At 27.1% G+C, this 13,914-nt stretch overlaps 1 protein-coding gene across 1 annotated transcript in view; it reads right to left on the bottom strand.

Moving 5' to 3' along the window:
* Positions 1-13,914, bottom strand: part of LOC100163716 (disintegrin and metalloproteinase domain-containing protein 10) — a 94,379-nt gene that overhangs the window by 9,019 nt on the left and 71,446 nt on the right. Inside the window, exon 5 of the mRNA XM_001945568.5 lies at positions 2,189-2,320. Coding sequence (XP_001945603.2) covers positions 2,189-2,320 — 132 coding nt within the window. The remainder of the gene's footprint in view (positions 1-2,188; positions 2,321-13,914) is intronic.

Raw genomic sequence — 13,914 nt, 5'->3', positions numbered from 1 at the left:
ATAAACAAAAAAAATGTTGTACATTAAAATGATGTTTAAATTGTTTTGAGACAATATTTAGAGAAATCGTTATGACATTCCCTCAAAAATATTATTCTCTATCTTTTTTTTGATGGGTGATTTTACTCTAAGATTACTTAAAAACATAAAAAAAAATATTCTGCGTAAATGCGCTTTGTCTATGTTGCGCGTGGGACAGAGAGAGAAAACAAATAGTGCGCTGACATCCTCTTAATATACCTACAATATTATATAATATATTATATGGTTATTGATAAATTATAACATTAACATAATAGGTGATACTAATAGTGTTTTTGTTGTCAACTTTCTCATGTACCCAATCCATAAAAATAATTCGAATTTAGTAGTATTGTAAAATTGAATTATATACTTTACTTGATATCTCCAATTACTGGAAATAGCCAATTTTAATCACCAATTTTTTTTTTTATTCGTATACGCTTGGAAGAGCTACATAGAAATGCGTTTAGTTTTTTTTTAATATATCATATTATTATCATTGTACTATTTATATATACAATTATATTATATAATATTCTATTTGTATATATAAATAATATTATATAATATATAATATAATATTGAAAATATGACTACGCATGTAACGGGTTGGCACTGAAACTAGTGACTCGATTTACATGCTACCTTTTGTATATTGTAGATAATTTCTAAAGAGCAGCCTAAGGGCTATAATATACGATCGACCCAACTTTTGCTGAGCAGCGAAATATAAATACACCCATGGCGCCATCTGTTCGGTTTTTATTACGTTAAAACATTTTTATTAATTTAGTGAACTCAAGTAAATAATAAAATAGCTAATACATAATATAAATTCTTGTAAAATTTACCTACACAGTATGCCCAAAAATATTATAAACACATTTTTTATTTTCAAGGTTTTTATAATAATAATTAAGATATGCTGTATGTGGGTGTACGTAATTGTACATTTCATTTTATTAGGTATAGACGTATAGTAAATACAGTTTTACCAACTTGAAATTGCTTTTTCACTAACTAAGCTTTCATAAAATTCAAAATAGTCTTATCAAAGTAAACGAACTATAACGTGTCTTTTTTTATTGTTTAATTGATTTTTATATCACTTTGAAGACTTGGCCATTCGTGCTATATACATTTATATTATTTAGTATCTATAGAATGTATTATTATATACTATATTACCACAGATACAATAAACGATACAAATGTACAGAATAACGTGAATAATGGTCAAAATCGGAATTTAAAATTCTGAAATTTATCTAAAATAATACATATATTAGCCATTAGGTATATATATGTTATTAACTATTAAGATTCAATAAATATAAAGATAACTTGTTTTTTAGATTCATAAATTACATTTAAAAGTCACGAATCTCGTTGTATTATTAGTGCAACTGCGAAGCTTTAAATATTTAACGAAACAATTTCTTTTTAATGCTTAGAAAGTAATTTAAATAATTAATATGCTGAAACATTGTTTTACTGTAAAACATATTTAATTTTATAAGTCTTGGAATTCTATATGGTATATTTTTTTGCAAAATAATTTGCAAGGTAACCTGTTTACCTTGGAGTTTTTAAATTATTGCCATTTAGATATAAACGTGTGATCGTTTCCTAAACGATTTCACCTCTTTAACACTTCAATTTTAATGTTTCAAATCAATGAAACCTGCAAACTATAGGTACCTATATACGCCTACTCACTACACTCGCCTAGATCTGTGTATTATAATATGTTCATCTTAGTTGAGAATTAACAGCAACTTACCACCAAGGTTTGTTTCTATTTATTTCATTATTATTGTACCCCGACAATGTTAGTAATGGAGAAGGAACTTTTTTTACCCCACTAAAGTCATTAAGTAACGTTTGTGGTACTCTTTGAAGCAGCTGTTATAAATGGAATTTTAAATGAGAAAAAAAGATAAAACAAAAAACAAAAGCCCATCAGTTTAGACGTAAATATAAATGCATATAAAAAACAGCACCGGTGGTGTTAAAGGGTCTTTTGTGTTGACCTTTTAGAGCGTAAAAATACCAATAGAGTAGTAAAATCATTTTATATCCTGCAGGAATGATTTCTTTACGGAATTGTAAAATTCACAGAGTATGAACCTAGCGTGCCTATATTTAGTTGATTTCGACTTACCCGAAAATATTTCTAAAAACTTCTCTACTCCGTAATTCCCCAGGAACTTGTAGGTAGGGTCTGGGTTAGAGTGCACTTTCACCCTCTTAATCATGAAGCTTATATTGTCTGGTTTGCCGTCTTGATTAAAGTCTGAAAAAAGAATCAGATATAATATTTATAACATTGTTCTTATACATTTCTCTCGTTCCATAACAGTTATAGACTTTTCTATTTTTCCATGTAATGAAATATTTTTGTAACAATAAAATAAAACATTGATCGATTATATTATTACCGAAATATATACGATTAATAGGGAAAAAAAAAATTTTATAATTATTATCAATGATTTCCGCAGAGACAAAATAATGAAAAGTTATATTAATGGTTAAGTAATAGTGTATAGCGTATTAGTTTACGATTCATCTTATACTTAATATTCTATGCTTATAATACATACGTCATACACTATCATAATAATATAATATTGTTATTACTTACTATACATCGTATGTACATGTGACGACATAATATTTTACGAAATATCCACCAGATTGAAACAAGATATCTTAGACGTATACATTAAAATAATTCAATAATACGAAAAAAATATAATGTTATGCTAAATTATGCAGATGTTTTTGCTACCCATTTCAAAACCGTGCGTTTTTATTTTTATAAGAAATTTACTTATTTTAAAGAATCTAATTAATGAAGGGAAAAACCGAAAAATTATACAATATACATGCAAATATGAAATTTAAGAAATACAGTTTTATTATTTGTGAATAATGCGTGTCAAATGATATATAGTTTTCCAAAATATTATATTTTAACAAGAAGATGATAAACCACCTATTTTTGTCATATCAACGGGTCAAATATTATTATACAGATGAAAATAAGGCATTGCTTCGTATTTCCAACACGACGGGCGTTAAGATAAAATTAGAATAAGTAAAATAACTAACTTATTAATTATTATCAGACTATTGTACCTACCTAAAAAGTTTTTTTTTCTTATTGAATAAAATGTTCTTATTTGCAATCTTTAATTAGTATTTACATGTTATAGGTACTATGAGAAGATTGGATGAGGATATATTGTCATGAAGAGGAATAGTATGTAACTATTAGAATAAATTGTATATTTTTGTAAAATCACATAACGTGGTCAATTTTTCGAAATTTTAATTTTAAAACGTAAATAATGATAGGTATTTATATATTATACATATTAATACATTTTTTTAAAAGTATATTATCTTAGTTTAAGGTATAACTTATCAATGGGCGACTATACTCCCTATACTGCAATCAATATGTTGTATATTATTTCTTATTTAACTTTTTGAAGAAGTCATAACTTATAGACTTTTAAGAAAATATATTATGAATATTCTTTTAATTAAACCGCAATAAATAACAGACATTATTTGTTCCTCAAAAATATTTCAATACCATTACCTACTTAATCTAAAAAAATAAAAATTATTGTAATTCGAGGTATTCTTTTTTATCATGAGAAGTAATATTTTCTATGAAAACCTAGCAACTGAATCCAAATACTAAGTACCTATCGTATAATATTATAATAATATAATTGAATCAATATAATTATCTATACAATAATAATATGTTAATATTATAATCATCGTTATAATTTATAATTATGTTTTATAATAATGTTTGATGTTTGTAGCGCATCCTAGTCACGTAATATAGGTACAATAAGTAGAGTAAAAAAGTGGTGAAGGTTCCACTTATATTAGTTTTAAATATTTTGTTTAAAATAAAATATATCTTAACTATCCTACGAAGGTTTGGTACATTGGTGAAAAAAAAAACCGGGAGACAAAGGTTAGATTTATTCAGAATTGGCCCAAAAAAACACTCAATGGTTTAATGGAAATTTCGAATGGTACTCGTTTCAATAGAGTAAATATAATAAAAAGTCAAACAAAATTCTCTGTATTATAAAGAGGAAAAAAATCCATAAATTCTCGCTCTAAAAGTATTTGCGGTAGACAGCGGTCTAAACAAAGAACCTTTAAAATACTGTTTAATTAACAAGAAGAAGAAGAAGAAGAAGAAAATAAAGGGGATCCGTGACCAATTTGAGAGTACCACTGCTGTTTAAACAGAAATTGGTAAAATACGAATAAGGTCAGAAATTTAGTATCAACGCTTCTTTATAGATAAAGACAAAAATAATACTTAATACTTATATCTGCCTAAAACTAGTTATGTGAACTTTTGGTTGGTATAAATTACGCAATACGCATTCTCTTTTAAATTTGAAGAAAATTCACAACAATTTATCGACAGAAAATTAATTTTTTATTGAAAAATATAAATATATACTATTTGGATTTATAGTTTGGTTAAAAATGAGATTATGCGTGAAAAATTTCAGTAATTAGAAGAGGATTAAAGTAAATCTTAAAGGAAAGCCTTTAAAATGGAGTTTACCCTGAGGACGGGAAATAGTTTCAGCACGTCTACAGATTATACAGTGTATAATATATGACGTTCATTATCTTAATTTGGTGTTCGGCCGACCAGGATTTTCGTAAAAATTACAATTTCAATCTAGCCCCTGCTTAATATTTATAACTCGGGCCGGATTTTGACTGCTTACAAAAACAAAGGAGTAAAAATAAAATATTCATATGGTTTTAAAAATACAGGCGCGAAATGATTTCTTGACTTTAGTTTCCGTTTTAGAAAACTGTATAAAATATATAAGCAAAATAAAAAGCTAATAAAATGGTTACCGAGACTTTTTTAAATATTCGCATAAAACATTAAAACACAAAATAGTTACATACAATTATGATTTTTGAAACAAATCTATAAACTGCTTCTACAATTATACAAAACTGAAAATTCACTAGAAATATTATATGGAACACTCTTGAAAATATTTAATCCATAAGAAACGAGTGTTATTATATTATGTTAATAATTAAAGTATTTACCAAAAATTATAGTTCGTATTTTTGTAAATTTATTTAAATTAAAAAATATTATCTGTATAAACTAAACTGAAGTTTTACAAATGTTGTAAAAATAAATGTACTTATTATTTTCAACCTATTATCCACTATTTAGTATTTTTTACAAAAAATCCTAACTAAAAATCGAAATGTGTCTAAAATCGTTTTCATACGTTTTCAATGTGGATCGAAGACTGTATATTTATATGGTATTATATACCTATAAGTTTTTTAAAAGTTTCCTTCTTATTGATATTTTTTCCTGAACACAATATGATTTATGGACCGGAACCATTGATACAAGACAACGAGTATGTTTGGACGTAGTTGGTAGCCGGATCATTCGTCAATTTTAGATTTTCTCAACAATTCTTGTCAGCTATCAGATTATTTTAAATTACAACCAACTGTTAAAAATATTATCTCAATATCGTAAAATTAAATATTATACATATTTTGTATATAATTTACACAATATATAAAAATAGATGTAGATAATAATTATTATTATTTTGTAGAACTAATATAAAATATAAAAATATGAATTATATTAATTATATTAGCTATAGTAATAGCTATATTGAAGGTATTAAATGTTTTTCTACCATAAAAACATTTTTATACTAAACTAATAAACGCTAGAGGATTAAATATTGTTTCAGAATAATATAAACGTGAAATTGCTATAACGTAAGGTTTTATAATAAAATTCTGTATACCTATTGTATAGAAAATTGTAATCATGATAATTATTATTAAGCCACCTGAGAGATTTTAGCATACAAAATCAAAATAATTCATTATTCTAAAAATATATTTTTTTAGTTTACTTACATATACTTTTATTCAATTCAAGCCGACATATAAATGTTGATTAATAATAAAAATTAGTATAGACTACAGATGCAAGATGGAATATCCAATAAATTAACTTCGCAAATTATTATAAATTATAACAATTTAAAACACAAGGATTTACGTTCTAAACAATTTTACGCACGCGCACATGATGTATATACGTATAAAATAATATTAATTTATACAAAAATTAATACCATTTTTAGTATTAACTTTTTGACGTGGAATTAGTTTGAGAAGTTAAAAATGTATAGAAACGTTGTAAACGTGATTAAGAAACTGAAAAAAATTTAAATAAATATCTGGAAAACCAATAAATTTCATTATACTCAAACTGTCAGTACATATATAGGACCCTGACGCGTTTCTTTATAATTTTTAGTCACGGTTTTTCCTTGCAGGCTTATGTAGAGTCAGTTCTTATGTATACAATTATAACAAGATTCATTACTACATTGCACACTGAGAATTCTTTATTTGAGCGGAGTGATGAATGCATTAGATTTAAAATTATAAGTGTTTTTTTTGTGCCCGTCATCGTCTTTTGGAGCAGTAAAAATTCTTAGATTTTTAAAGTTTGAGGGTGGTTTATGGTAGCAAAATTAAAATCTAAATAATTCTTTGAGAGATTAAAATTAAAAAATTAATAACTATAGGTACCTACTTGAAATATTCACAAAATATTCATATGTAGTGCATATTAACTATAGACATAATATAACTTTCAAAATATGTTTTTGTGTCTATTAATTCTTGAAGTGCGTTCAATATTTGAAAGATTTTTTTTATTTATATAATATGATAACATTATTATTTGTTATCGAGTAAAAAAATCTTAAACATTTAATACAATATTCCTAATATGTTTCATATCCCAATTAAAAATGTCAAAAATACATTGAAACAATTTTATTTTTTTATAAGCATTAATTTTTAAATGTTCACGAAATTCATAAACATCATGAACCTTTTGAAAAATTTATTCATAGCTAGTCTATTTCATTGACTCAAATGATTTCCTTAGAATGTCAACAAGTAGGTACTTATATCAAAAATGTGAATATAAGCTTACAACTTACAATATACGTACTAATATATAGATAATATTAAGAGGTTCACTTTGAAACTCATTGCTTCAAACTCAATGAAATTAATTAGATAAAATAAAAAATAAATGTATTTTTCAGACTTGTTCACAAAATATATATTTCATTCGAACACTTCCTACTTCCTAATTTCGTGTTATATAGATAATGGCATGTAATTTTGAATTTTCATGATAGAAATATAAACATTTTTTTTTGTACTTAATGAAAATTCCCAAGTATTATTTAGGGCCAGTTGTACCGTCTACGGTTAAACTTCGATTAAGCTTAATCAGCTGATAACAGATATTTAACCGGGAAAATTCGGCCGATTAAACTCCGGTTAACTTTAATTAGAGATGGTACAACTGGCCCTTAAAGTCGAAAAATTAAGACCACAGTGGTCTTCATTAGTATTGATGTGTATTGATTTTAAATTTGAACTAAAACAGTAACAGATCACATAATTCTTTCTAATTTACATTCATTCACATTTACCATTGACGATTGGCTGATTTCGTTTCCTCAAAACAGTAAACAATAATACTTATTGTAAACCATTAAATAGTATTTCTGTGTGGTTAAAAACATTGTTTACATTTTTTGAAAAAATCAGATTTATATACTTAAATTAATTTTGCAAAATATTAAAAAAAAAACAAAAAGTTAAATGCAAGCACTCGTAAATGATCATTGTTGTTGAAGCTTTTTTTGATCAATAAAATAAAAAAAAAACATTGTTTTAAAATATAAGAAAATATAATAATAATAATAATCGAACTACAAAAAGAGGTTTATTCTTTTGTGTTAAATTAAGATTGGCAGACATGTAATTATTATTATGAAAAGTTCGAGATATATTTTTTTAAGTGAATGAATTTAATGGTTTTATAAAGTTTGCAGGATATTGTATTGTAAATGTATTTAAGTAGCTGAAATGTATATACTCGAAAAAAGTTATATTACAACAAAAACCATATTGTCATAATGTTTCTATGTCCACAATTAAATCGTCTACACAATATTTTAGTGATATAAAAAATAACAGTTTCTCTTACATGTTGTTGGACAAATAGTAAAACAAATGATAAGTACAACTGATGTTTATATATATTTTATAAAAATATATTAACAAGATAATCGATTTTACAAATGTTTAAACTAGTCATTCGGACTCATAAATATTACTGTGAATAATATATTCAACCGGAACACAAATATGTAAACTTAATATATTCAACAATATATAACAGCGCATATTATATAGGTATATATTATATGAAATGGTTATAAATGCATCCTATGCAAAGTAATGTTTTTATTTTATTATGAATAAAGATGAAATAAATAAAAGTAGCAAGTGTTGATTTTTTACAGTTAATACCATGCTTAATATTTGAAAAATGTATATACACGTAGATAATTCGTGTGTACCCATATTATTTAGATAAATATTTTTCATAAAATATAATGATTATCATATGATGTACATAATAGTATAATGTTAATATTTTAAAAATGATAATGGGTGGTTCTGTTTTGTATATATTGCTTAAAATATTAACTTCAAACTAACTAGATTAAAATGGTATTTCAGTCTTTGTCTATTTTTATCAAAGGACATTTAAAATGGATACTAGGTGTATACCTAAGTATAAGTCTATGGTTAATATAGTCATATGGTTCAATAACACAACAGTGTATAGTTTACATGAATAATTTACTTCGTGTATGTTTTCATGATTAAAAAACTGACTGAGTATAAAGTAAAATATGTCAATCAAGCAACTTATTATAGCTGTTACATTTAAAAGTATTTATTTTTTAATTACGTTAAGTAATAATGGTCGATAGTCTGAAAATGTACCATGTATATACCATTACCAGTAACAATAATTATATTATATTATGGACGGTACATAAAAATAAGAGATCTCATGATAGGTAATAACCTATATAATAATATAATATGTATAGGCACGTATCGTGATTTACATAATTATTGCTAAACTAATGGGGACTACTTTTTTACAATTAATATTGATTATTATATTACATAGGTAATTGGATTTTTGTTAGTTTCATTCGAAATTACAATACACAGAATATATTATCGTTAAGGATTTACGAGTAACAAAAACGGTCGTCGATTTCAAGAAATTCGGCAAACAACGGTTGCCGGCAAACGCAGATGAAAATTTAAAATGTTAAAATGTTTAATCATACAATTCAGTGGGAATAGCTGCAGATTCGCTCGGAACTTAATCTTTATAAAGACGTCCTTTTCTATATACAAGTACCTTATACATATATAATACCGACGTATATTACACGACTGAATAAAAAAATAAATTTATATATATAAACGTAGAAAAACCTTTTATCCGTAGCTTTTTTTTTATTCAATTAATAACGGCAACAATACATCGGTGTTCTCGGAGAGAGTCTTCTTATATAAAAAAACATGCGCGCCGAGTGTTTTCCATCGTTTTCATTTTAGAAATAAATAATTCTCGAAACCGAGTACCGCTCTACCAACATTCAGCCACTTCCACACTCTGTTCTCGCTCGATCAAAGCGAGTGGATGTTACACATATATACGAACACACACACGAAAGTACGACACATATGTATACATGATACGTATATATTTACTATTTACCAGGTACGGTAATATCTCACGATGTTTGGATGGTTATAATGATGATGATTATGATGCTGATAATAATGATTATGATGATGATGAAAAAAAACGTGATGCTCCGTAGCCGCTGGGTATTGGTGCATACGTGTACATACGGTTAAGGAAAATAAATAAGAAATCTTAAACTTTTACGGCACGCACTATCCTTAATACTTGGCCGAATCCAATACAGGTATATATATTATTTTTATGACAAACAAAATATTTATGCAATGCTCTTTGTAGATGCGAGCTGTACATTTATATCTAATTTATTTAATCATGGTATATTTAAAATCACTTTTAATTTTTATAATAATTAAGGTATAGTGTTTTGGAATCGATCATTTTTACTGAATTTTCAACTAAGTTTGTTAGGATTAAATTAGGAAGGTATACCGTGAGTAATAATTATATGCGGTTAATTAATAAATTTGATAAAAATACAAATGATATAGTAAGTTTTATAGGATATTACAAAATATTTCATTTTTATTTTTAACTAGCTGATCCCGTGCACTTTGTTGCCCATTAAAAAATCCAGCTCTATATGAATAATATGTTTTATTTAAAACCCATGGAAACAATTTATAAACAAAAATTTCCATCGGAAATCTCAAAATCCCTGTTTAAGCACCTCCCAGGGTTGGCCTCTCCCTTTTTAAATTAGCCTATCTTCTGCAGGCATACAGACAAACATTCATTTTCATATATTATATAGATTACGTATTTGATATCGATAAATTAATTGTTGAAGCATAATTTATCAATATCAAACATGTGCCCAATTTTGCTTAAAATGTTTACAAACTATACCATGCGTATTTTTCTCAGACTTTTTCCGCGAAAATGAATAACTTGATTCAATACCTAATTTACGTTCTGCAAGTCTTCGTCGTAAGAAACATATTATACGACGTGTGCATGAACATATTACTTTTAAGTAAACGTATATTATATTGGTGCACGAGACCGATCGGTGGTGTGCGTTTAAAAGTTCGTTCGTCGTAGGTGATGACGGCGACGGTGGAAATGGCGCGGCGTCGGGAGGTATTAATGAAATAATACAATCTCGACGCGCGTCTCCGTCGTCATCGAACGGAAGTCGGCCCCGGAAAATGCAGCAAGGTTTAGGACACGCGAACGGCGTCGACGGTGGCTTGGCGGGAAAACGACATTAATCAAAGAGCACACGCACACGCAAATACACACACGCGCGCAAACACACGCACACACATTGTATATATAGGCGAATTTTGCTCCAAAAACCTCCACCCACCCTACAATGCCGTCTTACTGCTTGAGCATCGTCTTTATATACTCGCACTAAACTCGTATACAACGTATACATGTTATATCTATACGTATACATCTACACACCAACAACAGCAGCAGCAGCAGTTTTTGACCCACAGTCACCCCTCGACGTGTATATTGCACAGGATCGGGACGATCGAGCACCCAAAACGTGACTCCATGGGAGGGCTGCTCTATATAAACGCAATTTTATAGTAAGTTGGGATTGCTGTTTTGAGACCGCGGGGGCGACGATTCCTTTCCGCAGTTCTCGTCCTCAACCTTCTCCTCCTTCTCATCCCTGTCAAAGATTGGTTGGTCTTTCTCCTGCCACGCGTCAGTCGCATCACGCGCTCGTTCTCCAAGACGGTTTTATTTTTATTATTATATCGACCAATCTTACTCAATTGCCGCCTACACCTATAATATAGCTCTGGGACGTATATTCACACGTACGAATAGAAATTGAATTTATTTCATGAGGTTTATTAAGGTTAAAAAAAATTACACAGATGTACAACAGTAAACATGCAGAACTAAACGACATCGACTTTTAAATTAGGTATTATCTTTTTAAAAGGCAAATAAAATAATAATAATAATACGCTAATAATCGTAATACGCATAGGTATAGATTGGGGCCGAATGACATAATATAATAGCCAATCGCTAATAGGTATTAGGTATGCACATTATGTTAAATATAAAACATATTGTTATCTTTCTAAAATATTATTAAAATACCTCAAACCATTAGATAACTTGCTAAAACAAATTTTGAACAGCTATAATTTTTTTTAATATGAAATTTCCTTCTATAAACATTAAATATTTTTATAAAAACTTTAAAAAAAAAATTAAAGTTTTAAAAATGTATAGCCATATAGGTATTATGTATTATTAAATAGGTTATGGTTTGAAGGAATGTATTAAAATTTAAAAGTATTAATTTACAAAGAAAGTTTCGTCGTCCTTAAAGAAATAAGGAAATATTATAAAGTGACATACACATTTTTAAGGTGGATGACCTAAAAATGAAATCGGGCCATGGTCACTCGAGGAAACGAGTTCACGATGTATTGGTTTTACAGAGATAGTTTCTTTACTATGGAAAATCAATGAGGCGGAGTATAATATCTCTCCATATCTTGTTTATGCTCTATATTCTTGGACAAGCTTGACATAATCTGTTTGGGTTAAGCTTCCAAAATCGCTAGAATATAGAGAGGTTAGGGGTTAAGATGTTGATATGTAACGTAAATGATGGTATATATAGTATATATTTACATACCAAACAGATTTAATACCTGTTATTTTGCTTTGAGAGTTAAGTCCAGAACTGCATAATATAAGCTTTTCTGTTTAATTATAAGAGTAACTATTCTCATAAAGATTCTCTTTCGAATTACGATGGCTTCACTAAAGTTACCTACTGTAAGAATATTATTAATTACAATTTAACAAAGTTAATTTTGTTTATTCTTTAAGAAGATAAAGAGGGCCCACTGAACAAGCACATGATGAATACATTTATGAATCACTGCCAAGTAAATATAATAGGTACCTACATGAAATATAATATTATATAGGAACTATAATACCCCGCCGTTGTAAATAGTAAATAAATATTACGTGTATACTAAGCTATGTTAATTTTATATACCTATTCATGTGGATAAATAAAGATAATCTGATAATGATTAGTTTTAGTAGACGTTTTTATAAATTTAAATTCAAATACTTAAATAAAAATGACTACCTATATAAACATTAAATACATTCTTTATTATACGTTTTAATTCCATAAAGTATTATATCATATACATTTTAATTCTTCGTAATGTGTTATCATTACTTATAATTAAGTATTTTTATTTTATTTAAAAAAAAATATTAATAGGTAGGTATCTATATTCTATATATTAATATATATCTGTATACCTACGGTCGTAGTTATTTCACGATGTATCAAGATAATTGTAAGGACTTATAAGGAGCGAAGAATAACTATAATAAATTATCATTATTCACTATGTGTAATGTATGTCCAGTCTTATATGTAACACTAAATATTATGTTCCAATGACTTTGGATTGAAATACGGTTTGCTACGATGACTAAAGAGTACCAATGTTAACATTTTGGGAACATTTCCCATTCAAACTGAATCCATAAAAAAGCCATCAAATACGTGTTAAAATCGAAAATATAGGATTTTCAATTTTCAAATAGATAAACTCGGTAAATTTTAGAATAATTGTCGATGGATCAAAACAAAAAAAATCACATATTATATTTACATCTGGTGACAAACATAATATAGGTATGCAGTTGTAAAAAAAAGCATAATGATATATTGTAAATGCGAGCACCGTAATTAAAAGTTAAAAATGTGAAATAATCTAAACATTTATATTTTCAAATTTGGTACCAAATTTGCATTCATAGCAAACCATACTTCAATCTAAGATTATCTAAGCTAGGTTATCGGGCTGATTTGGTATGTTTAGTAGTAGGTATTACATATAATATGAGGCATACTGCGTATAACTGAATACATTATATAATAAAAGCGAAGGGTTTGTTGACAGCATGTTTAATTAAAGCGTAAACAAAAATATTTTTCAGAACAAATTCGTTAATATTCATTACCTTATCTTATTAAAAATCAACAAGGTTCTTTTAGGATGGATTGTGATGTACATTTTAATTATTATTAATTAAGTGTCGTCATACGCGTGACTATTTAGTCCATTTAAATTAAATATAATATTTTCCTTAATTTGAAAATTTAAATCAATAAGCTTTGATATAAACGATAA

The sequence above is a fragment of the Acyrthosiphon pisum genome, chromosome A1 (assembly GCF_005508785.2).
Source record: "Acyrthosiphon pisum isolate AL4f chromosome A1, pea_aphid_22Mar2018_4r6ur, whole genome shotgun sequence".
Lineage (NCBI taxonomy): Eukaryota > Metazoa > Arthropoda > Insecta > Hemiptera > Aphididae > Acyrthosiphon > Acyrthosiphon pisum.
Note: the sequence above shows the minus strand (reverse complement) of the source record. Positions and strands in the feature narration are given on the sequence as shown.